Raw genomic sequence first — 24,042 nt, 5'->3', positions numbered from 1 at the left:
CCCCATATTCCAAGAGCAAGGTTTAGCTGAACACTAAGCGTTCACCTGATCTAAATTCGTATTCCAAATGGATTTGGTGAGTTTAACTGGTTATGTTGGGTATTCGGGTCGGGTTGGTTATGATTTGTCTCTCCTACATTACCCTACCGAGGTTGGATTCAGTCCTCACAAAATTGTTTTCACATGGTTCACTTCTCACACTTTTTTCAGCTGTGCATTGGAAACATCTCCATACCTATATCTTTTTATTCATGGACAGATATTCTCAATACACGTGTAACCTGTACGGGGATGTGAAAACAGTCTAATATGGTTTTGTGAGGATCAAATCTGATTTCTACCCTATCATGCCACAAACGTTTTGTTTGGAAGTCCCAATCACCTACCAACAAAATACATTCCAATACCCTACCAACACAATCTAACACTGTACATCTCATGTATGGTAGGTCTCACTTTTATGGTACATCTCAGTCTTATGGTGAGATGTCTTATGGTGAGATGTGTGGTGTCAGATCATATTGATAAAGGGTTGGAATGTATTTAGTTGGTACGAGATCTCAATTCAAACGTTTGAAGCTTATGGTGTGTTCCATCGCCACCGTTGATTTTTTTAATGTACTTCTCAAACGGGCCATTCTTTAGGGAATTAGAATCTGCTCCTCACAGAGCGCGCAACATCTCCCCATGAAATATAAATGCGAGTATGGGTGATGTTCCCGATGTACGGCCAGGACATGATGTGAGGCGCCTTGTGAGGAGTAGATCCGGACTCTTCTTCAGCGGTTTATTTTGTTACGACAGTTGGGAGTGTGTGACTCTGTGGGGGTGGTTGTCAACTTATCATCCTATTCCTATTCTACTCATTTTTATTTTATTTTTATTTCGCGCGAATACTCGATCAATATTCATTATCGCGTTACGGACAGAAGGCAACGATATTAATTAAAGAGAATCAAACGTGACGATCCAGTTTTACTCGGCCACGGCTGAAGAAAGGACTTGAAATTACGATTTACGAAGTAGAAAGAAACGACACAGAGAGAAGCTAGAACAACACGAGCAAGCAATAGACAAAGAAATGATCGTGGGTTGAAGGTTCCCTAACCAGAGAAGAAAAAAAAATAGACGAGAACGTAGAATAAAAATTAAAAAACCCAAAAAAATTGCTCCAATTTCCAGCACCCCGTCGTCGTCATATATATTTCTTTCCCACTCGTTTCTTTGGAAAACCGCCTGGAGCTGGGAAGCTGTCACATCTCCAATGAACGACTCTCAACGGTAACTCCCTCTCATTCCTTGTTTTGTTTATTTTAGTTCCAACGATCCAATTCAGTTCAACTGAATTCAAATCATCTGGTAGTAATCCATTAAGTTATGTCCAACCGAAGAACAATAAACCATCGACAAGAAACAAACAGACCCATCTTTGATTTCTTCTCTATTACCTTCCACTCTCTGTTTTATTAGTAGTTTAGCGTTAGAAATCCATTGTTTGTTAATGGAGAACTACAGTTCATATCCTTACCACGATCCATATCGATACCCTCCACCTCCCTCTCTTCCTACCCCTGCTCCTCCTCCAAATTCAGATCCATACGCACCATCTCCAACACGACCATCTCTTGGTAATACTTATTCTTATAATTCATCTGCAACTCATTCCTTCAATTATCAACAATACCCACCACCCCCAGATTGTCCTCCTGCTCTTCCATACTCGAGTCATTCTGGGTCTTTAGAATATCATTATCCCCAACCTTCTTATCGAGCTATGCCCCTCTATCAACACCCATATCCCAATCCCCCTGTAATACATAATTCTCATCACCCTAGTCCACAACAACACAATGGCATTTTTCAATATGGTACATCGCATTACCCTCCGCAACAGACCGTTCAATATCCTCCACCTGAAAGTTACCTGATAGTTCATGGCCGTGCCAATAGCTTCTCTGGTTACCCCCACCAAGATAGTTCACTGCATACTAGTGTTGTCTCTTCTCCAAATCATGATGGTTTAGGTGATTCATCCCCATCCTGCCCCTCACTTTATCCTCCTGTAGATCTTCTAGGGAAGGTGCAATTGTCTGATTACCCTCCCACTGCCCCGAATTTGCCATCTACACCACAAGTCTCAAATCCTCCTCTGAGGTTTCAAAGCCAAAGTGCTAGGTATAGTAACGGAGCGGATATGTATGGTTATCCTAATAATTCATTTTCGAGTGGTGGGGAGACTTTTTATTCAGGTTCAATTGCTTCATCTCCACAACCAGTTTTTTCCCATTCGGTTTCATTTGATGGCTCACATTATAGTCAGAGTCTGCAGATTGTGACACTTCAATCAGCTGAGGCATCTTTGAAAGTCTTGCTGTTACATGGGAATTTAGATATTTTGGTGTATAAAGCTGCAAACCTTCCGAACATGGACCTGTTCCATAGGACTCTAGGTGACATGTTTGCCAGATTACCAGTGAATGTCAGCAACAAAATTGAAGCTCACGTGTCTCGTAAGATAACCAGTGATCCATATGTCTCTATATCTGTATCTGATGCCGTAATTGGCAGGACATATGTGATAAGTAATAGCGAAAACCCCATTTGGATGCAGAGATTTTATGTTCCTGTTGCCCATTATGCTGCAGAGGTGCATTTTGTTGTCAAAGACAATGATGTTGTGGGTTCCCAGCTTATAGGGGTTGTTAAGATCCCAGTTGAGAAGATATTTTCAGGAGAAAAGGTTGAGGGAACTTTTCCAGTCCTCAATTCAACTGGGAAGCCCTGCAAGCCTGGAGCTTCCTTGACCCTGTCAATTCAGTATACCCCAATAGACAAGCTGACGTTTTACCATAACGGAGTTGGGTCGGGTCCCGATTATAGTGGTGTTCCAGGTACATATTTTCCTCTTAGGAAAGGTGGAAGAGTTACATTTTATCAAGATGCCCATGTTCCTGATGGTTACCTTCCAAATATGAAGCTTGATCATGGAATGCACTCTGAGAATGGGAAATGTTGGAATGACATCTTTGATGCATTAAGTCAGGCCCGTCGATTAATTTATATTACTGGGTGGTCTGTGTACCACAAAGTCAGACTGGTTAGAGATGCTCCTTATGCATCAGAATGCACCCTCGGGGATCTTCTTAAGTCCAAGTCACAGGAAGGTGTGAGAGTACTGCTGCTTGTATGGGATGATCCAACTTCAAGGAACATTTTGGGTTATAAAACAGTAAGGAAAATAACCTCCTTGTTGTTTTTGTTGTCATTATCATTGTTGTTATTATTATTACAAACTCATTCATTGAACATTATAAGAAGGAAAAAGGTTAATGGAATAACTCTAAACAGCTTAAGCCCACAAGTGAAATGGTTAATATTTTGTTCCACAAAAATGAGGCTGTAGGTTTTATACCTTGATTACACTCACTGAAGAAAAGAGGATGATTCCTGATTTACTTATTAACAGATCAGTTTATGTGAAGAAGATTTTCAGTTGGATGCTTAAAATTCTGAAACTAAAGCTCAAATGTTCACTATAGCTCAACTTTTGGGGTGGGTCCAGGATTTTAGGGAATTGAGAGTTGTATCCCCATTTCCCCTATCTGTTTCCCTGTCTGTATTTGTATCTGGGCATCATATGTTTTATATCATATGTGTCCCCCCGCCCTCCCAGGGGGGATAGCTTGATCACCTTTATTCTAAAGTGCTGAAATTAGTTACCAATGACCAAGCAACTGTAACCAAAAGATTGCTTTAACAGGTGGTATAATAGCTATTACCTTTTACCGTTGGGACAAGGCTTAGATGTTGATGATGATATGCCCATTGCAATCTCTTCAGTATCAGAATGTTAATTTGTCACCTAAAGAGTTCCAAAAGAAAAGGAGAGAAAAGTAAAAGCACATATCGGTTCCTGTATGCTATTGTTATTTGTGCTTATTTTCTCCAATTTTTCCTGTTATGATCCTATATGGTTCTTGGTTAAGTAAAATCAGTATCCTTCATGGATCTTTTCATTTTGGTTCTGGTTGAAATGTCATACCTGAATCAAGTTTTTATTCAGAGCTAAGTTTCTATAAGAGAGTTTTGCCTTATGTCTGCTTATCATCCCATGAAATGTAGGATGGAGTGATGCAAACCCATGATGAGGAGACTCGCCAATTTTTCAGGAACTCCTCAGTACAAGTATTACTGTGCTCCCGATCTGCTGGTAAGCGACATAGCTGGGCAAAAAAACAGGTCAGTAATAAATTATTATTTTATGTATATGGTTATATGCTAGAGATACAGCTTTAAATATTAAACATTTCTTTGTATCATGTTCAAATTCCATATTTGAATTCATGAAATCAGCTAATCATTGAATATTTCTTTGTATCATATCATACTAGTCAAGTTTTTGACTGTTTTATACAACTACAGATTATTGTTGACATTTATCAATAATATCACGTACTAATGGAAGAGAAAAAAATTACTGCGTGAACTATTCCTTCAGTAAATTTAAGAACTTCACTGACAATATATTACTAGTAATTTCTCTGGCATTGAAACATGGACATTTTCCTGATTATATTGTCAGTAATATCTTAAAGCTTTTGGAAAATTTACTTATCTGTATTAAAGTTCAATTATTCTTTTTGTATTTTTATCTTTTACTTTGATATATCTAGGGTGGTGGTTTCTTCTATCTGTGCATGTCATGGTTTTATGTACCAAAGGTCATAGACTCCCACATCAATCAATACTTGTACTCATGTTATATTTAGGTGGATGTTCACCCATGAAATTTTTATTCATGCTAGTAGGATTTATTTTTAATTTCTAGAGTTTCTTGTCACGTATCTCTTTCATTCTTGGTGTTTGAAATTGGAAATTTGCAAGGAACTTATCTTTCTAAATTTTTGGTCCCCAGGAAGTTGGTGCAATCTATACACATCATCAGAAAACTGTCATTGTGGATGTCGATGGTGGTCATAACAAGAGAAAAATTATAGCTTTTGTTGGAGGACTTGATTTATGTGATGGGCGATATGATACCCCCAAACACACTTTATTTACGACATTAGAAACGGTGCATAAAGATGACTATCATAACCCTACATTCACGGTAACCTATTATCCTTATTTTTGTTAATTTGTTTAACTATGTTGCTCTTCCATATTTCTGGTGGGCTTCACTCATACTTATGATTCTCAAAATGAGAACTTCCCTCAATAAATCTCTACTCAACTTACTTAGGCTTTAGCTGACTGTTATTTGCTTAACCAATATGCCAAAAACCTTAAGACTGTTGGGATACATCAAGCCAACCTGTTTAACATTTAGGACCACAACACACCAACATGCTTCTGGAGCCGATGTCTCGGCAGCTTCACTCTGGGAAGCTCTCACTCTAGCAGAAGGTAGCCCTCTCCATGATGACTTACAATCTAGCAGCAGGTAGCCCTTCCCCTTGGCAGCATTAACTCTTCTCTAGGTAGCCTTTCCATTATGGCTTTCACTCTGCTCTAGGCTTCCCTTCTCCCAGCTATCCCTTTTTTGTGATTTGAACTTGAAATGTGGTGGTAGGCTCTGATACCATTTGTTACATACTTGACCAATACACCAAAAGACTCAAGACTATTGAAACACATCAAGCCAAGCCATTTAACATTTGGGACCGTAACACTGACCTTGCCCATTTCTCAGTGCACCTTGGTATATTGCAGTAAGACACTTCTAATGAACACCATAGGCTTGAAACCAATGGGTCAAGATTCATGTTTTAAGGGTTGGGGAAAATGTTCCAAACAACTTTACATGTTCTTCCTTTCTCCGGGAGGACAAACAGTGTATAAGATAGTCCAATCTATAATTTGAATTTATTTTAAATCAAATTATAACTTCAATACATGTAACTTATGAGGTGTGTGCATCATAATATAAGGTAAATTTTGTACCTTAATGTTGCTCATATTAACAAGCTGAAATTGCAATTCAACTAGAGGAAGCACTGTACTTTTTTCTTTTTTGATAGAAAAAGGAAATTCATTAAAATAAAAAAGAAGATATAAAATCTGGAGCAAAATTTATGGTGCATTCTATAGAAATTGCTGCAACATAATTCAAAGGTAAACAAACCAGTGATAAAGCAGCACGTCACAGTGACATCTTTAACATTGTTAAAAACTTTAGTGGTAAGTATACCTTGTGTAACATGAACCAATGAAAAGTAAATAGACCATGCAGCGTCTTTAATGTGATTGGTTGAAATTTTGAGTTAACATACAGCAAATATTTGAAATGCATCATAGTTGAACTCAAGATCCAGTGATAAGATATCATCAATAGAAGAGAACTGAAAACCACCTACTATACCCAATACAATGAACCCTCTCTTCCTTGAAACTAAAAGAAGGACCATTTAAAGATCACTTTAAATTATTGATGACACATCTTTTATTTTTTGCATCTTCTGCTATGTTATATACTAATATTTTCTAACATGCTTTATGCATAAGTTTATTGTTTCATTTTTTGGCATTTAGTTATTATTAATTCTTCTTCTGGTCAAGTTTTAGGATTTCAATTTGATATTGCATATTTGACAAGTTTCTTTTCTTATGCTTACAGCATATTTGCAGTATTTCTGTACTGTTCGATTCCTCGAATTCTTTATAACTATAATCATTGCATAAATGCCATATTGTTCTAATAAACATTTACATATTATATTCTTTAATTTGTTGCATTAAATATAGTATTCTTATTTGCCAGAGTACATAGTGCTCTACTCAACCAGGGGTTGGTGCCTTGCGGCCATGGTACTGACTGAGGAGTTTTTTATGATAGCTGAAGTGGCTGAATTCAAGGACTTATTACTTTGTATTCTAGTGGATAAAGTAATTAAACAACGGAATTTGAAGGTGTAGTAATCAAACCAACTTCAGATTATCCATTAAGGAGTTCACAATCTCCCTAATAACTTATTCACTAAAAAACAAAGTAATAAGTTATTCAGTTCAGCCATTTCAGTTATCAAACAGCCTTCAATGTCAAATGGTTGGGACTGTTGTTAATGGTTCAGAAGTTTGAATTCAAAGTGTTCAACCAGTAAATAGAAAAAAGGAAGGAGCATTAGAAATAAATAAACCACTAAGAGGAATGAATAAATGAATTTAGACCAAGTTTGACCAGAAATGGTCCTGGAGTTGATCTGAATTGTTTTGGTGACTGATTGATGGTTAGAGAAGATTCAATCATCTAGTCCAGTCCAGTTTTCCAAATCATTATTAGTAACACAGTGCACAGATTTATATGGAAAATGCATGTATTTTTTAAATCATTTTTGTCATGGCGATAAGAGAATGGAAAACCTTTAAAAGCAAGCCCTTTTTTGGCCAAGTAGAATCAACTCAATTCAAACGTTAGGCCGTTACCAATAATTCATTTTTTGAAATTATAAATACTTAATTTTCTTTATGATATTTATTTGTTTATTTCCATCTGAGAAGGGATCTACCATTGGTTGTCCAAGAGAACCATGGCATGATTTGCACTGTAAAATTGAAGGTCCAGCAGCTTATGATGTTCTTACCAACTTTGAAGAGCGCTGGTTGAAGGCTTCAAAACCTCAAGGGATTAAAAAACTGAAAATATCATATGACGATGCCTTACTCAAACTAGAAAGAATTCCTGACATCATTGGGTTTCATGATTCTGCTTGCCTAAGTGAGAATGATCCGGAGTCTTGGCATGTCCAGGTAAATTGGATGGCTTATTACTGATATTAGATTTTCAGTAATTGATATGGTTCTTATAACTTTTTTCTATTGATATCCTCCAAAAATGAAGATTTTCCGTTCAATTGATTCAAACTCTGTGAAAGGCTTTCCCAAAGATCCAAAAGATGCTATAAACAAGGTGGGAAGAGAATAACATATTAGCTTTCTCATTTTTGTGGTTGTTGGATTCTAGGGACTATTTTTTATTATCATTTTTTCTTTCATAGTTAATTAACTACCATGTTGAATGCAACAGAACCTTGTTTGTGGTAAAAATGTCCAGATCGACATGAGCATACATACAGCATATGTAAAAGCCATCCGAGCTGCCCAATATTTCATTTATATTGAAAACCAATACTTTCTTGGTTCGTCATATAATTGGTCGTCATACAAAGACTTAGGTGAGGAACTATGACTACACCCTATTTTGGTGGAATGAAGATTATCTTGTTGTTTGGGTTGTCAACAAACTGAAGATTCTTTACCTGTTGGACTGTTAAAATGTGATATTCTGTATCTGATATGATGTTACTCCAGATTCTTTACATTTTACTTGTGATTGATATCTGTCCGATTCTTGAAACCAAGGTTTAAGGTTTTTACTTTTATTTCTAAGTGCATTTTCATTTTACTAGAAAATAAATATGCTAGAGGGAAAAGGTGATGTTTGGAGTATATCCACTGAATTGAGAACTGATTAAGAAGAGCATGGATGTTTCCGTTGAAAATTGCTGGGATGTAAAAATAACTATAATTTCACTTCCAAAATCTACCAAGAAATCTGTGTTTAATTAGAATAAAGATCAGAGACAGTAATATGTGCTGCCATGCTGGTTATGATATATAGCTCATCATACATTCATCACCATTTTCAATTATCCATCTAAAAAGCATTTGATGAAGTATGTAAACATAAGAGACTAAATACTATTCTTACCTTTTGGTGCTTAATATCAGGAAAAATTCTGTTCTGGCTCAGAATTGTCATCACTATCATTAGTAGGTTAGTTATGGCACTACCACTCTACATAGTTACAATACAATATTCAGATTAATTTTGTAAAGATATCAGGTCAAATAATAGCTGGAACATCCTTCCAAAATTTAATAATTGTATCATTGTCTATTGGTAATACACCTTGTGGTTGTAGATGTGAATGTGCTTGAATATTTTCGTATCAACAGACTCAAAATAGAATTTAATATTTACCCACTGATTTCAGCCTGGTAGGAAGAGGAGAGAAAGAGAAGAGGAAGAAGAGAAGAAAGAGTTGAGAAAGCCAAAATATAGGCTGGTGGCGCCAAACCCTGAATATATAGACTAGGGCGATTGTACAAAATAAAAGAAGATGAAAAGACAAAAATGCCCTTGCAGCACATGGTACATATTACATCACTCCCCCTCGAGTTGGGACATAGATGTCAATCATCCCCAACTTGTCACAAAGATCATAATGCTACAATGAGTTTAATCCCTTAGTAAAAACATTTACAAGTTGTTCCTCAAAGCTAATATATGAAGTGCACACTTTTCCCTCCTCAAGTTTCTCCCTGATGAAATGTTTGCCTACCTCAATGTGTTTGGTTCTGCCATGGAGAATTAGATTGGCTGCAATGTTAATAGCAGATTTATTGTCACAATAGAGTGGCATAGGATCATCAAAGTGAAAGCCCAATACACCCAACAGGTTCTTGACCCATAGTAATTTAGCAACTCCATGTGACATGGCCCTGTATTCTACCTTTGCACTCGATTTGGCCACCACACTTTGTTTCTTACCTCTCCAAGTAACAAGATTTCCTCCTACAAAGGTACAATATCTGCTGGTGGATTTTCTGCCGTCCATTGAGCCAGCCCAAATCAGCATCAGTGTAAACCTCTACCCTCATATGTCCATGCTTCTTAAAGAGAAGGCCTATTCCTGGGAACTTCTTTAAGTATCTGAGAACCATGTTTGTTACCTGTAGGTGTGCTGCCTTGGGTGCCTACATGAATTGACTGAGGACACCCATGGCATATGCAATGCTAGGCCTAGTCATAGATAAATTGAGAATCTTGCTCACAAGTCTTTATTACTGCCTTGAATCTTTCAAGATCTCACCACTGTAATCCCCAAGTTTGTGATTGGCATAGGGGTGTCAATAGGTTTAGCTCCTAGCTTTCCTGTATCCTTCAGAAGATCTAGGGTGTACTTCCTTTGAGAAATGAAGATACCTTGTTGAGAGCGAGCAACTTCAATTCTAAGGAAGTAGCATAAAGGCCTTAGATCCTTTACTTCAAACTGTGTAGCTAAGAATTTCTTTAACCTTTGTACCTCTTAGACCTAGTCTCTGGTGATAACAATGTCATCCACATAGACAATCAAGAATGTCGTTTTTCCTTGTTCCTTCTTCATAAAGAGTGTGTGATCAATTTGACACTACTTAAAATCCATGTGTTGTATTGCCTAGTGAAACCTGCCAAACCCTTGGAGAATATTTTAGGCCATATAAAGATTTCTTCAATTTGTAGACTTTCTGTTCACTGCCCTTAGCACAAAAACCAAAAGGTTGAATCATGAATACTTCCTTCTCCAAATCACCATTCAGGAAGGCATTTTTTGTGTTTAGTTGATGAAGTTCGTAGTCAAGGTTTGCAGCTAAAGAGAGAAGAACCCAGATAGAATTCATTTTTGCAACAAGAGAAAAAGTCTCAGCATAATCAACTCCATACACCCGTGTAAAGTCTTTTGCAGCCAGTCGAGCCTTGTATCTCTCCACAGTGCCATCTACATTATGTTTTACAAAGAACACCTATTTCTCCATTGGCTCCTTTCCCTTGGGAAGATCTACCAACTACCACGTGCCATTTTTGTGTAGGGCATTGATTTCTTCCTTCATTGCATCTATGCACTCAAGAACAAGTAAAGCCTTTACAATGCTCTTAGGGAGAGGAACATTATCAATGGAAGATAAAAAAGCACAAAATGATGATGAGATGTTCTCACAAGACAAGAAATGAATCATGGGATGGTGTGTGGTGCATGATCTGACACCCTTCCTTTTTGAAATAGGGAGGTTTAGTTCACAACTTGAAGTGTCAATGTCAATAAGTTTAGGGGTATTGACTGGAATAATGGTACTTGGGTGTGATGAAGGATCCAACCCCTGAGAGTCCGATGGCATTGGTTGGATAGCTTTTGGCGACTCTGTGGCAATTAAACTTTGTTGGCCTTGACTTTTGTAACGTTGTCTCTGGAAGACACAGAATGGAGGAGGATTAAGAAGAGAAGGCAATAAAACTTGTGTCTATTTCTGTTTCTTCTCAATTGGACTCTCCCCCTAAGGGGAAACAAAAAATAGGAAACATCTCCAAAGAAAGAAAAATCATAGAGACAAAATATTTTTTTTTGACACAGGGTCAAAGCAATGATAGCCTTTCTAAGAAAGAGGATAACCAAGAAAAACACACACGATAGCTTTGGGATCAAGTTTACCACGAGTAGGAGAGAGGTCTTGAACAAAACACTAACACCCAAAGGCACGCATAGGTATAGGAAACATTGGGGCCTTAGGGAAGAGGAATTGATGAGGAGACTTATTCTAGTAACCGAGATGGCGCCCTGTTGATAACATAGGCAGTAGTTAGAATAGCATCCACCCAAAATCTTTTTGGAACATGCATCTGTAACAACAGTCCCCAAGCAACTTCTAGAAGGTGGAGATTTTTTTTATGCAACCCCATCTTTTTGAGGGGTTCTAGCATAGGAGCTCCTGTGATGGGAGCCACAGGATGCAAAGAATTCTATGAGGTCATCATGAAAGTACTCCTTAATGTTGTCTGATTGAAAATTTTGAATCTCTGTTTGAAATTGGGTGTAGACCATATGCTGAAAATCTCTTATGAGTTTAGGGACTTCTTCCCTTGAGTGCATAGGATAAACCCAAGTATATCGAGAGAAGTCCTCAATAAAGGAGATGAAATATTTGTAGCCATTCTCAGTTGGAATATTAACAGGCCCCCAACAGAATACACAATATAAAAAGGAAAGTATAATCTTTTATTACATTAGGGAAAAGAAGTTTTGCTTATTCAGTTGACACACTTAACACTAAAAATCACTGACTAACACAAACTTAAACAAATCTGGAAACAAGTACTTCAAAGACTCCAAAGACATATGGCCCAAACAATGGTGCCACAAAATAACTTGACTCTTACTCGACTGAATCAAAGACACTAAGACCGCAAGACCAACTTTATTCTCTAGCACATAGAGACCATCGACCATGTTCCCTCTATCAATCGTCCTCCCGGAGGCCAAATCTTGAAAAATACAAGAGTATGGAAGATAAGATTATTGAACAATTCAAGGCATGTGTAATACTACTAATGGGCAACAAATTAGTGGGTAGCTTTAGAACATGTAAAACATTGGATAATGAAAGGTCAAAAGGCAAAGATATAGATCCTTGATCAACAATGGAGGAGAATGATTTATTAGCTAACCTCACTTTATCTTTGCTAGAGAGAAGAGTGTATGATTGCAACAAGGTTGACTTACCAGTCATATGGTTGGAGGCACCAAAATCAATAATCCATGGGGATTCTAGGTTATTAGTAGATATATGAAAAGTAGAGGCTGAGTTACCTAACAAGGAAGCAAACGAAGTTGAAGATGTGGATCCAAAATCTATCTGTCTAAGGGCCCTATCATATTGCTCCAAATGGTCACAAAAGGAATTGATAATGTCCTCCTTGGGATCAAAACAAGGGGGCAATCTTGAGAAGAACTCATGGTAGAAAAACCACCCTGATGCTCATGAGATGCTAAGTTTGTCGAGGTGAACTTCTTATGATTTGGATTCTTGCTCTTAGGGGTGTCAATTGAACTGGATTTGATCCAATCTGATCCAATCCGATGCGATTCCATTATAAATGGACCAGGTCCAATCCAGTCCAATGAATATTTTGGACCATTCTGGACTGGTCCAATTCAATGTCTGGACCATCCAATTTGTTCAAATTCGTTTTGATTTAGATTAGTTTCAACCCAAACTTGGTCCATTGACACCTATATTCTTATCTTATATCAATGGACCAGATATTGGCCTAATCCAACCCAATCCAATATAAATTTATTACGGATGGACCAAATCCAATCCAATCTAATAAATATTTTGGACCGGATTGGTCCAATCCAATATGTCTTGTTGGTCCGTCCAATCCGTCCAAATTGATTTTGGACTGGACAGGGTCCAATCCAAAACCGGTCCATTAACACCCTTACTTGCTCTGTTCTTGTGCTGATTTCTTGCTCAATTCCTGTTTCCACTTTGGTTTCCCATTCAATTCCCAACAAGTCTCACGGGTATGCCTGGATTTTCGACGGTGAGTTCACCATAGTTTATCTTTATCATCCTTTTTTTTTTTTCGTTTTCCCCTTTCTTGAACCTGTATTAACTTTTACAGCTAAAGCAATGGTCTCCCCCTTGGAATGATTCATAGAAAACTTCCTACTTTCCTCAAACTGAACAAGTGCATATACCTCTTGGACAGAAGGAAAACCCTTGCTGCCCAAAATTTGTACCCGAATGGGTTCACATATGGGATTCAGACCTAGAAGAAAAGCAAACACTCTTTGCTGTGAGAGTAGCTGTTTATTTGCTTTGGCATCTTTCTCACTCTCTCATTCAATGCTTTGGTAGTAAATTAACTCTTTCCATACTGAAGCGAGGACAGAATAGTAAGCTGATAAGCTCCTTTCTCCTTGCTTGCATGTTGAAGCTTTTGCCTGTAACTGATAAATTCTAGCATAGTGACTTTGTTTTGAATATGTTGCCTTCACTTGTTCCCATATTTCTTTTGCTGTCTTCGCCCACATAAAGTTTTGCTTGACAGATGGTAACATAGATGTCAAGAGTCAGGACATAATCATGTAGTTCTCTTGATCCTACTTATCATATTCAGCAGTACCAGCCCTAGGTTTATTTTCCCATTGATATATCCTGCCTTATCCTTGGCTGTAATATACAGCTGCATCTCCTTAGACCATGCCAAGTAGTTTCTGCCATCCAAGTGGGTAATAGTCATTGGAAAATTCAAGGAATCATGACCACTGTTCATTCCACCCTGATTAGTGGTGGTTCCCGAGGTTGCAGAGTCTTCAGAATTCATGGATAACACTTCCAAGAAGACAACAATCCTTCTCTTCAGTCCACACACACACAAAGGACTGCACAGCCCTCACTTTAAGTGTTTTTAACTGCTAAAACACAGACACAGCCTTTTCTGTCACACACATTCACAGGTCTAACAGACCTCTCCAAGGCTAATATGAGCCACAAATCATTAATATACTGCTGTACTGGCCAGATGAACCAGGTCACTCGTGACCTACAAAAGGTTCCACATGCACACAGGTTTCTGGATCATCAGACCCACAAAAAGGGGTTTAAACTTCCTTTATACCATTTGGTTAAGGCAAACATTAACCTGTTCCTGGTAACAGCACCAAGAACCAAGAAAGAAAGAAGTTTTGCTTCTGTCCCTGTTCAGTCTGAGAGGGTTCTGGAGTTTCCAGTTGATGGAGGTTCAGCTCACGACCCACCGAACCAGCCGGCAACAGCTCACAATTAGAAGGGAACTTGCATCAGATAAGGACACCTAGAGAGAACCATGCAGCGGATAATGTCGACAGCTCACATATCCAACCTGCATTGGATGATGGTGGCTATCGGACGGTGGACGCCAAGTCCAGTTCCTAGTTGTTTAGTTGTTTTACTTTCCTAGTTATTCTACAAGACTACCAGTATGTATTATAAATAGTTCTGTTCTGAGTTTAATGAGACACACAAGAATTTCTTATCACCCTTTTCTCTCTCTACTAAGGCTACGCCTAGTTTTTTTCTTTCATGAGGCTTCAAGACCGAAGCCGACTCGGTCGTCCGGTGCTTGTTCGCTCGATCGAGTGCGTCACGCTGCGCCAGGTGGTATCAGAACGGGATTTTGCCCAGCCAGATGGCCAATCAAGACGGTAGCAGTCGCAACCAACCCCATGACGGAGATCAGGGGTTACAAACTGTTTGGAGAGAAATCGAAGAGCAGCGTACAGCCACTCGTAACATTGAGAAACAGTTGGCAGAGATCGCTGGACAACTACGGACTTTGTTATGAGAGGATGTTCCAAGGAATAGGGATAACGCATTGCACCAAGCTGGAGGAAACGACCACGGTAGACCAATCATCGATCCTATACCCAGGAACCCTATTCTTGATGATGATAGCAACGACGAGCTAGAATTCGGCGTTGCTCCAGCTATTCCCGGTGATGGCAAAACCGGTAGGAATTGGCGAAATCCCAACAATTTTAATCACCATCAGAATAATGATGAATTTAAACTCAAGGTGGATATTCCTACTTTTAGTGGAGATCTGGATATAGAGGGCCTTTTAGATTGGATCACCGAGGTCGACCGTTTCTTCGAGTACATGGAGATCCCGGAAGAAAGAAGGGTGAAATTAGTAGCTTTTCGATTGAAGGGAGGAGCATCTGTCTGGTGGGAACGAATGAGGGAGACTCAGATCAAAGAAGGAAGAGGTCCAGTTCGAACATGGAGGCATATGAAGCAATTAATAAGAGGTAGGTTTTTACCTCCTGATTATGAGCAGTATATGTTTGAATCATATCAACGGTGTGCGCAGGGAACCAGAAGTGTGAACGAGTACACCTCAGAATTTCTGAGATTGGCTGAACGGAACCAGTTATCAGAAAGTGACAATCAACAGGCAGCCCGTTATTTGAGTGGTTTGAAACCTGCTATCCGAGACAAGATTGGCGTCCAGATGGTTCTGAGCGTGCAGGAAGCAAGGAACTTAGCTCTAAAGGCTGACTTAATGTTCCAAGAGAGGACCTGAGCCGATAACTATCGACGGTATAGTGGGAGCGACAACAGGCCGGCAGTAGTCGACAAGGGCAAGCCAACCCAAGGAGCACCACCCTCCCACCCGCCGAGTGTAGCTAACGCCAGTAAGACCGCCACAGGAGGAAACACTCGAGGTAATACTTCAAACCCTCCTAAAGCCATTAATCCCTATGCAAAACCTGCTCCTTTTAAGTGCTTCAAGTGCAATGAAGTTGGGCATAGGTCTAGTGACTGTCCCAAAAGAAAGGCAGTTAACATGGTGGAGAGGGATGAGGAAGAAGTTGATAACGACGAAGTATATTGTGGACCTGATGGAGAAGACGAAGAAGGTACCTATGATCATGAAGGGTACACGTGTGTTGTGAGGAAGCTAATGCTATCTCAGAGAAGCAAAGATACCGCACAACGACACCGGCTGTTTCGCACTAGGTGCACGATACAAGGTCAGTTATTTGAATTAATTATTGATAGCGACAGTCAGGAAAATATTATCGGCAGGGATGTGGTACGAAAATTGCAATTAATTCCTGAGAAACACCCAAACCCTTACACGATTGGTTGGATCAAGGAAGTCGGGGGCGTACGCGTGGAGGAACGCTGTAAGGTTCCATTCTCTATTGGTAAGTATACTGATGAGGTTTATTGTGATACTGTGGATATGGATGCTTGCCATATTTTGCTTGGTAGGCCTTGGCAGTTTGATGCAGATGCCAAACACCTGGGTAGAAAGAACACATACCAGCTCGAGAAAGAGGGTGTGCGCTATACACTATTACCTATGGCAGAAAAGAACCCAACCAAGGCTTCAAAGGCAGAAGAGAGGAATTTTCTTACCATAACACACCACCACTCTGAATTTGTAAGAGAATGTAAGGATACCCGCGAGGTCCACTTACTGGTGATAAAGGGGGAAAGTGTGAGTGAATCACTAGGGTGTGCACTATACAAAATTCCCGTGGAATTGCAGGGACTACTCGACGAGTTTCATGACGTAGTTCCTAACGAGTTACCTAATGAGCTCCCACCCATGCGAGACATCCAGCATCACATTGATTTTGTTCCTGGTGCTAGCCTACCTAATCTGCCACACTACAGAATGAGTCCTAAAGAGAACAAGATTTTACGGGAGAAGGTAGAAGAACTGTTGAGAAAGGGGCACATCCAAGTCAGCATGAGTCCATGTGCAGTACCGGCATTATTAACACCGAAGAAAGATGGGAGTTGGAGGATGTGTGTCGACAACAGAGCAATCAACAAAATCACTGTTGGCTACAAGTTTCCCATTCCTAGGCTGGATGACATGCTTGATCAACTTGATGGGGCTGTGGTCTTTTCCAAGATCGATCTCAGGAGTGGTTATCATCAGATCAGAATCCGTTCCAGAGATGAATGGAAGATGGCTTTCAAAACCAGAGATGGATTGTTCGAATGGTTAGTCATGCCTTTTGGACTAACTAATGCACCCAGCACCTTCATGAGACTAATGAATCAGGTACTACGCCCTTTCATTGGTAAATTTGTTGTGGTATATTTTGATGATATCTTGATTTACAGCAAATCTGCCGATGAGCACATAGGACATATCCGAGAAGTATTGAGTGCATTAAGGGAGAACAAACTATATGCTAATCTAAAGAAGTGTACTTTTATGACATGCTTGATCAACTTGATGGGGCTGTGGTCTTTTCCAAGATCGATCTCAGGAGTGGTTATCATCAGATCAGAATCCATCGCAGAGATGAATGGAAGACGGCTTTCAAAACCAGAGATGGATTGTTCGAATGGTTAGTCATGCCTTTTGGACTAACTAATGCACCCAGCACCTTCATGAGACTAATGAATCAGGTACTACGCCCTTTCATTGGTAAATTTGTTGTGGTATATTTTGATGATATCTTGATTTACAGCAAATCTGTCGATGAGCACATAGGACATTTCCGAGAAGTATTGAGTGCATTAAGGGAGAACAAACTATATGCTAATCTAAAGAAGTGTACTTTTATGAGCGATAGTTTGTTGTTCTTGGGGTTCATAATAAGTAAGGACGGAATTAAGGTGGATGAGGAGAAAGTGCGAGCCATTAGGGAGTGGCCAACCCCAACGAACGTCACAGATGTAAGGCGTTTTCATGGGTTAGCAACTTTCTATAGGCGGTTTATCAAACACTTTAGTAGCATTGTAGCTCCTATCACTGAGTGTTTGAAAAAGGGTAAGTTTCAATGGGGAGAAGAACAAGAGCAAAGTTTTGCTCTCATAAAAGAGAAGTTGTGCACCGCTCTTGTCTTAGCACTGCCAAGCTTTGACAAATTATTTGAGGTAGAGTGTGATGCTAGTGGAGTCGGCATAGGGGCTGTGTTGTCACAAGAAAAGAGACCAGTTGCCTTCTTCAGTGAAAAGCTATGCGAAGCCAGGAAGAACTAGTCCACTTATGATAAAGAATTTTATGCTGTTGTAAGAGCATTAAAGACCTAGGAACACTATTTGATTGCTAAAGAATTTGTCCTCTACACCAACCATCAAGCTCTTAAGTATTTAAGTAAGCAAAAACAGTTGAGGAGTGATCTACATGCAAGGTGGTCTGCTTTTATTGATAAATTCCCATACAAAATTGTGTATAAGGTTGGGCAACAGAACACAGTGGCCGATGCTTTGAGCAGGCGTGTGGCCCTCATCAAGACTCTTAGTATCAAAATTGTGGGCTTTGAATGTTTGAAGGATCTGTACGCCCAGGATGAAGACTTCAAGCAGGTTTGGGAAAAATGCATGAATCAACAACCAGCGGGTGATTTCTACGTACATGATGGCTTTCTTATGAAGGGGGACCAACTGTGCATTCCTTGCATCTCCCTCCGCGAGAAAATCATCAGGGATTTGCATGGAGGTGGCTTAGCAGGACACCTCGGGAGGGACAAGATGATTGAGGCTGTCAAGGGGCGTTACTACTGGCCTAAATTGAGAAGAGATGTGACCACTATTGTGAGTAGGTGCTATATATGTCAGACGGCTAAGGGACAGACCCAGAATATTGGCCTTTACATGCCTTTACTTGTTCCTACGGCGATTTGGGAAGACTTGTCTATGGATTTTGTGCTAGGCTTACCGAAGGCTCCAAGAGACATGGACTCCGTCTTTGTGGTTGTTGATCGGTTTTCCAAGATGGAACATTTCCTCCCATGCAAGAAGACCGCGGATGCAACAGCGACAACCAAACTATTCTTTAGGGAGATTGTCCGTTTACATGGGGTGCCTAAGACCATCACGTCGGATCAAGATACGAGGTTCTTAAGTCACTTCTGGATGACATTGTGGAGGCTATTTGACTCACCCTTGAATTTCAGCAGTACAGCTCATCCGCAGACTGATGGACAGACAGAAGTGGTAAGTCGAACTCTGGGTAACCTGATCTAGAGCATTTGCAGAGAAAGGCCGAAGCAGTGGGACTTTGCCATAGCGCAAGTAGAGTTTGCCTACAACAACGTAGTTCATAGCTCTACAGGCAAATCCCCATTTTCTATTGTGTATATGAAAGTACCTAACCATGCGTTGGACTTGGTGAAGCTGCCCAGGGTACCAGGCCTTAGTACTTCAGCAGAGCAGTTAGCCGGACAGATCCAGTCGGTACAGGAGGAAGTACAACAGAAACTTCAAAGGACCAATGCAAAGTATAACCTTGCATCTGACAGGCATCGCAGGTGCCAGGTGTTTGACGTTGGTGATGAAGTCATGGTGTTCTTAAGGAAGGAACGCATACCCGTGGGGAAACATAGCAAGCTACAGCCTCGGAAGTACGGCCCATACAAGATCATTAAGAAGATCAATGACAATGCTTACGTAGTGGACTTGCCAGATCACATGGGTATCTCCAAAACATTTAATGTCGCTGATCTTCATCGTTATTTACCGGAAGCGACACTTGCATATCCCGATCATGACTCGAGGTCGAGTTCCTTCCAAGCGGGGGAGAATGATGGAGGTCCAGCTCACGACCCACCGAACCAGCCGGCGACAGCTCACAATTAGAAGGGAACTTGCATCAGATAAGGACATCTAGAGAGAACCATGCAGCGGATAATGTCGACAGCTCACATATCCAACCTGCATTGGATGATGGTGGCTATCGGACGGTGGACGCCAAGTTCAGTTCCTAGTTGTTTAGTTGTTTTACTTTCCTAGTTATTCTACAAGACTACCAGTATGTATTATAAATAGTTCTGTTCTGAGTTTAATGAGACACACAAGAATTTCTTATCACCCTTTTCTCTCTCTACTAAGGCTACGCCTAGTTTTTTTCTTTCGTGAGGCTTCAAGACCGAAGCCGACTCAGTCGTCCGGTCGAGTGCGTCACGCTGTGTCACCAGTCCAAGAAAAAGTAGAAAATGGAAGAGAAGGTAACATCTGACCTCTTAGGAAGTTTCAGTCAATCATCTACCGGCTTCTGGAATCCCTATTGTTGAGTTTCAGCCCAGAAACTGAGGAGAAAGTTGCAGCCGAAGAGCTCTCGGGTCCAGGACAAACTAGTCTTCTCCATTCTCAGTCCAAGGAACATGAAAGGAGTGCTTCAAACAGGAAAGAAAATATTTACAGAGCACTGTCCTGCTCTGATACCATGATTTCAGTCAGGTAGGAAGAAGAGGGAAGAGAAAAAAGAGGGAGAAGAGAAGAAAGAGTTGAGAGAGCCAAAAGAATAGGCTGGCGGCGCCAGACTTTGTATATATAGACTAGGGCAACCATACAAAATAAAAGAAGAAAAGACAAAAATGCCCTTGTGGCACATAGTACATATTACATCACCCACTTTATTTTAAATTTATATGATAGCTTATTTTAATTGTTATTTTTCCATGTAGTTTGGGATATGTGTGGTACTTTTGGCAGTTCTGTTTTGGGGGTATTTAGTTGGTCCTTGTGGCATTTAATATGTGGTGCTTTTGGCAGTTCTGTTTTAAGCATATTATCTGATCCTTTGGTGCATTGGGCATTTTGGAGTTACAATGTACCATTTTAAATTTTTTCTGATGCCATTGTTGGATACCCAAATCCAAGAAAGGCCTTTATGATATTTTTACTTACCCTATTGTTGTGCCCCAAACTCATGGTTTGGCTTGAAGCAGTTGCACGAGGAAATGCTGTAAGGTTCCTGTATTAACACTCTCAGAATGGACTTCTCACTCTAAGTTGCTTTTGATTTACTAGTTGTATTTATCAGAAATTGTTACTAAGAATTTCCACTTTTTGTTTTTACCATCTTTTCTTTGTTTAAATAACACAAAATTAAAAAAAAAAATAAATGTAGTCCCTCACCTTTAATATCTTCTTGGCTACCACTTTAGAACAGGACGAGAACCCTGAAGTTATTGGTGATTTTCAATACTTCTATTTTATTTAATGAATGTAGATGTGTGCTTATATGCAGGTGCTAACAACTTAATACCAATGGAAATTGCTCTAAAAATCGCGAATAAAATCAGAGCAAATGAGAGGTTTGCTGCCTATATAGTTATTCCAATGTGGCCAGAGGGTGTTCCAACTGGTGCAGCTACTCAGAGGATTCTCTTTTGGCAGGCATGCTCCAGCTACTTTCTTGAAGTCCATTCTGAGCCATGAATATAGGGTTTCTTTCAAATAATTCTTCTTTATCCTTTGAACTTAATGGTTAATCTGATTAAATCTCTTTAAACTGCGTGGACCCATCAAGTTTTTGGGGAACAATGATTTAATTATTATTTCTAAATTCACATTAGATTTCAAACTCCAGTGATGATCTTGACTTGCACTTCTTGTCCCTAGTCTATTTAGAGGGTGCTTGCATTACGTGTGAAATGGTGAAGAAGGATTTCCTATAGCTTAGCTCAAGCAGTTCGGATTATGGTTTGATGAAATGAATTGTTTTCTCTACACTACATGCTTATGTAGAGGATGAACTATTGCAACATGATATTCTCTTACACTGTTGATGCATGGGTATGGCGGATCAGTTATTACTCATCAACTCTCTTTTATGTGATTATCAGTTATTACTTGCTGGTCGTTTCTTACTACAAACACTACAAGAATGCAATAGCAAGAGCCCAAACATAAATAGCAAAGCGACTCTTGGTGGAAAGGGGTCAAATGTCAATAGTCTATTTCATGCCTATGTATGTCTAAGACCTTAATTAAGGGTGGGGGCAGGGAGCCTATCTTTATCCATCTCCCAATGTCATTGCAATCACAGAACTTATTGCTTCATATCTTGTGTTTAAACTTTATTATTTTTATCCCCATAACGTAAATATGATTAGAAATTCTGTACATATCTATAGGAAATTTGGTCATGATCCACATGGGAAGATAGACCATCAAAAGACTGAAAAAATGCTTTTAAGGACATTGCACCAACTGTTCAAGTTCTATAGAACTCCGTGATTGAATGTAGATCCTTGTGGATAGACTTGGCAGTTAATACCAAGCTATTTAATGGACCTTCATTGATGTGGACTAGTACTTCAGTTGAATGAAAATTGTTGCATATTCTAGGAAGACAATTTTCAATCTTCAGGATCTTGTTTAGATGCATTTAATTGTGTGTAAGAAATAGCATCAAGGAACATGAGTTGTACTATAAACAAGATGGTAAATTAGGTTCCAATATTAATTTATTTTATTTCAGATAAAGATTGAAGTTTATTCAACTCAATCATGTTCTAATGTGCAGGCATCTCTATCAATGTTTTTTTGGCTCTCTCATCTCTATCAATTTCTTGTTGTTCCATGTGTGAATTCTGTGAGATGCTTTGTGCACCATCTGAGTGCAATTTATTTTCTGTGATGTCAATGTCACATTATTTCTGTCAATCATTAACTATCTCTAAGATTAATTGAACTATAGCTATCTCTTTACACTATGAAGTAGCATTTTGAATGTAATATGAAGGTGTTTTACAACTTAAAGAATACATTTTACAATGTGGGAACTTTACATTTTGTTTAACTGTAGTTATTGTGGCAGAATAAAACAATGCAAATGATGTACGGGACTATATACAAAGCATTGGAAGAGGTTGGGCTAGAAAAGACATATGTTCCAGAAGATTATTTGAATTTCTTCTGCCTTGGCAATCGTGAGGCTGTAGATGGAAACGAAGCTTCCTATGTAGAAAGCCCTAATGCAGAAAACACACCTCAGGTAAACTCACTTATCCCACTATCATTAAATCTCTTCTTGAAATACATATTTTCCTCTGATAGTTTGTTGTGTTTAAACCAGTTGCAAGAAACATGTACATTAGTTGCAATTGTTTCAACCAGAAGTGGATCAACTAATTACATATTCATAACCAAAACTCTTTTTGTGATAATTGCACCAAGCAATATGCTTGGTGTCCCTTTGGAACTGAATTTCATTATTCACAATTTTAGCAAAAAAATATAATAATCCTTCAATTCTGTGCAACTTAAATGTGTTGCTTATCGGTTGCACAGGCACTCTGTCAAAAAAGTCGGCGCTTCATGATCTATGTTCATTCAAAAGGAATGATAGTTGATGATGAGTATGTAATATTAGGATCAGCAAACATCAACCAGCGCTCCATGGAGGGTACTAGAGACACCGAAATTGCTATGGGTGCCTACCAACCTTCACATACTTGGGCAAGAAAACTGCGTTCTCCTCGTGGACAGGTAAGCTACGATCAGATGAAAGCTTTTCAATTTATTAGTTATTCATCTAACTTCAAACACTGATTAATCTTGATTTTGTGTCTTTCAGATATATGGATATAGGATGTCACTGTGGGCAGAGCACATAGGAGCTGTTGAGGAATGCTTTACACAACCAGAGAGCCTAGAATGTGTTAGGAGGGTCAGGTCAGTAGGGGAGTTGAACTGGAAACAGTTTGCAGCTGTGGACGTGACAGAGATGAGGTGCCACCTCCTAAAGTACCCAGTCGAAGTTGATAGCAAGGGAAAGGTGAAGCCTCTTCCTGGCTGCGAGACTTTTCCAGACGTGGGAGGGAGCATAGCAGGAACATTTTTTGCCATCCAAGAAAATCTCACAATCTGATCATTCTTGTCAATCCACTTCCTTCTCTAAGGCCTAATTCCATATTTAGTTGATAAATGATAATTGGTTTCAGTTGATACACAGGTTGAGTAGTTCACAAAACAGATCAATCGAGACAAGATTCATAGTATACAGGGTTTGGGTCCATTTATTGTATAGTGCTCAACATAACAAGGAATGGATTTTTTTTTTTTTTGTGTGTGGGGGGGTTGAAATGGATGTGTTGACTGTAAACCGTGTCTACATTTATTGAAAAGGATTAAGATTTTACGATAAAAAAAGGAGCTCAACATTCGTTTTCATCAAGTTGCAATTCAGTAAGGCCA

General features: G+C 39.3%; 1 protein-coding gene across 4 annotated transcripts; it reads left to right on the top strand.

Annotated features, from left to right (window-relative positions):
- The first annotated feature begins 925 nt into the window (after positions 1-925).
- LOC104596208 (phospholipase D beta 2-like) lies at positions 926-23,950 on the top strand. 4 transcript variants are annotated; one of them, XM_088895672.1, is made up of 11 exons: positions 927-3,229; positions 4,123-4,239; positions 4,916-5,110; positions 7,498-7,746; positions 7,838-7,906; positions 8,024-8,171; positions 21,089-21,237; positions 22,652-22,840; positions 23,137-23,334; positions 23,423-23,724; positions 23,822-23,950. In XM_088895672.1, exons 1-10 carry the CDS (start codon positions 1,502-1,504, stop codon positions 23,714-23,716), a joined length of 3,336 nt encoding a protein of 1,111 aa, XP_088751798.1. In that variant the 5' UTR covers positions 927-1,501; the 3' UTR covers positions 23,717-23,724; positions 23,822-23,950. The 4 variants fall into 4 exon arrangements, with proteins under 4 accessions (XP_088751800.1, XP_088751798.1, XP_088751797.1 ...); XM_088895671.1 differs by having other exon boundaries at positions 928-3,229; positions 23,423-23,950; XM_010257275.3 differs by having other exon boundaries at positions 930-3,229; positions 22,664-22,840; positions 23,423-23,950.
- The last annotated feature ends 92 nt before the right edge of the window (positions 23,951-24,042 follow it).

Source organism: Nelumbo nucifera, chromosome 1, assembly GCF_055504915.1.
Source record: "Nelumbo nucifera cultivar China Antique chromosome 1, China Antique-T2T, whole genome shotgun sequence".
Taxonomy (NCBI): domain Eukaryota; kingdom Viridiplantae; phylum Streptophyta; class Magnoliopsida; order Proteales; family Nelumbonaceae; genus Nelumbo; species Nelumbo nucifera.
The sequence above is the reverse complement of the archived record's forward strand: the minus strand, read 5'-3'. Positions and strand labels throughout refer to the sequence as shown.

Excerpts from the sequence above, each read along its gene's own strand:
- LOC104596208 (XM_088895672.1), top strand. The coding sequence starts at position 1,502 with ATGGAGAACTACAGTTCATATCCTTACCACGATCCATATCGATACCCT. Across the intron at positions 5,111-7,497 it reads ATCATAACCCTACATTCACG|GGATCTACCATTGGTTGTCC; the intron begins GTAACCTATTAT and ends CCATCTGAGAAG. Across the intron at positions 7,747-7,837 it reads CGGAGTCTTGGCATGTCCAG|ATTTTCCGTTCAATTGATTC; the intron begins GTAAATTGGATG and ends CCAAAAATGAAG.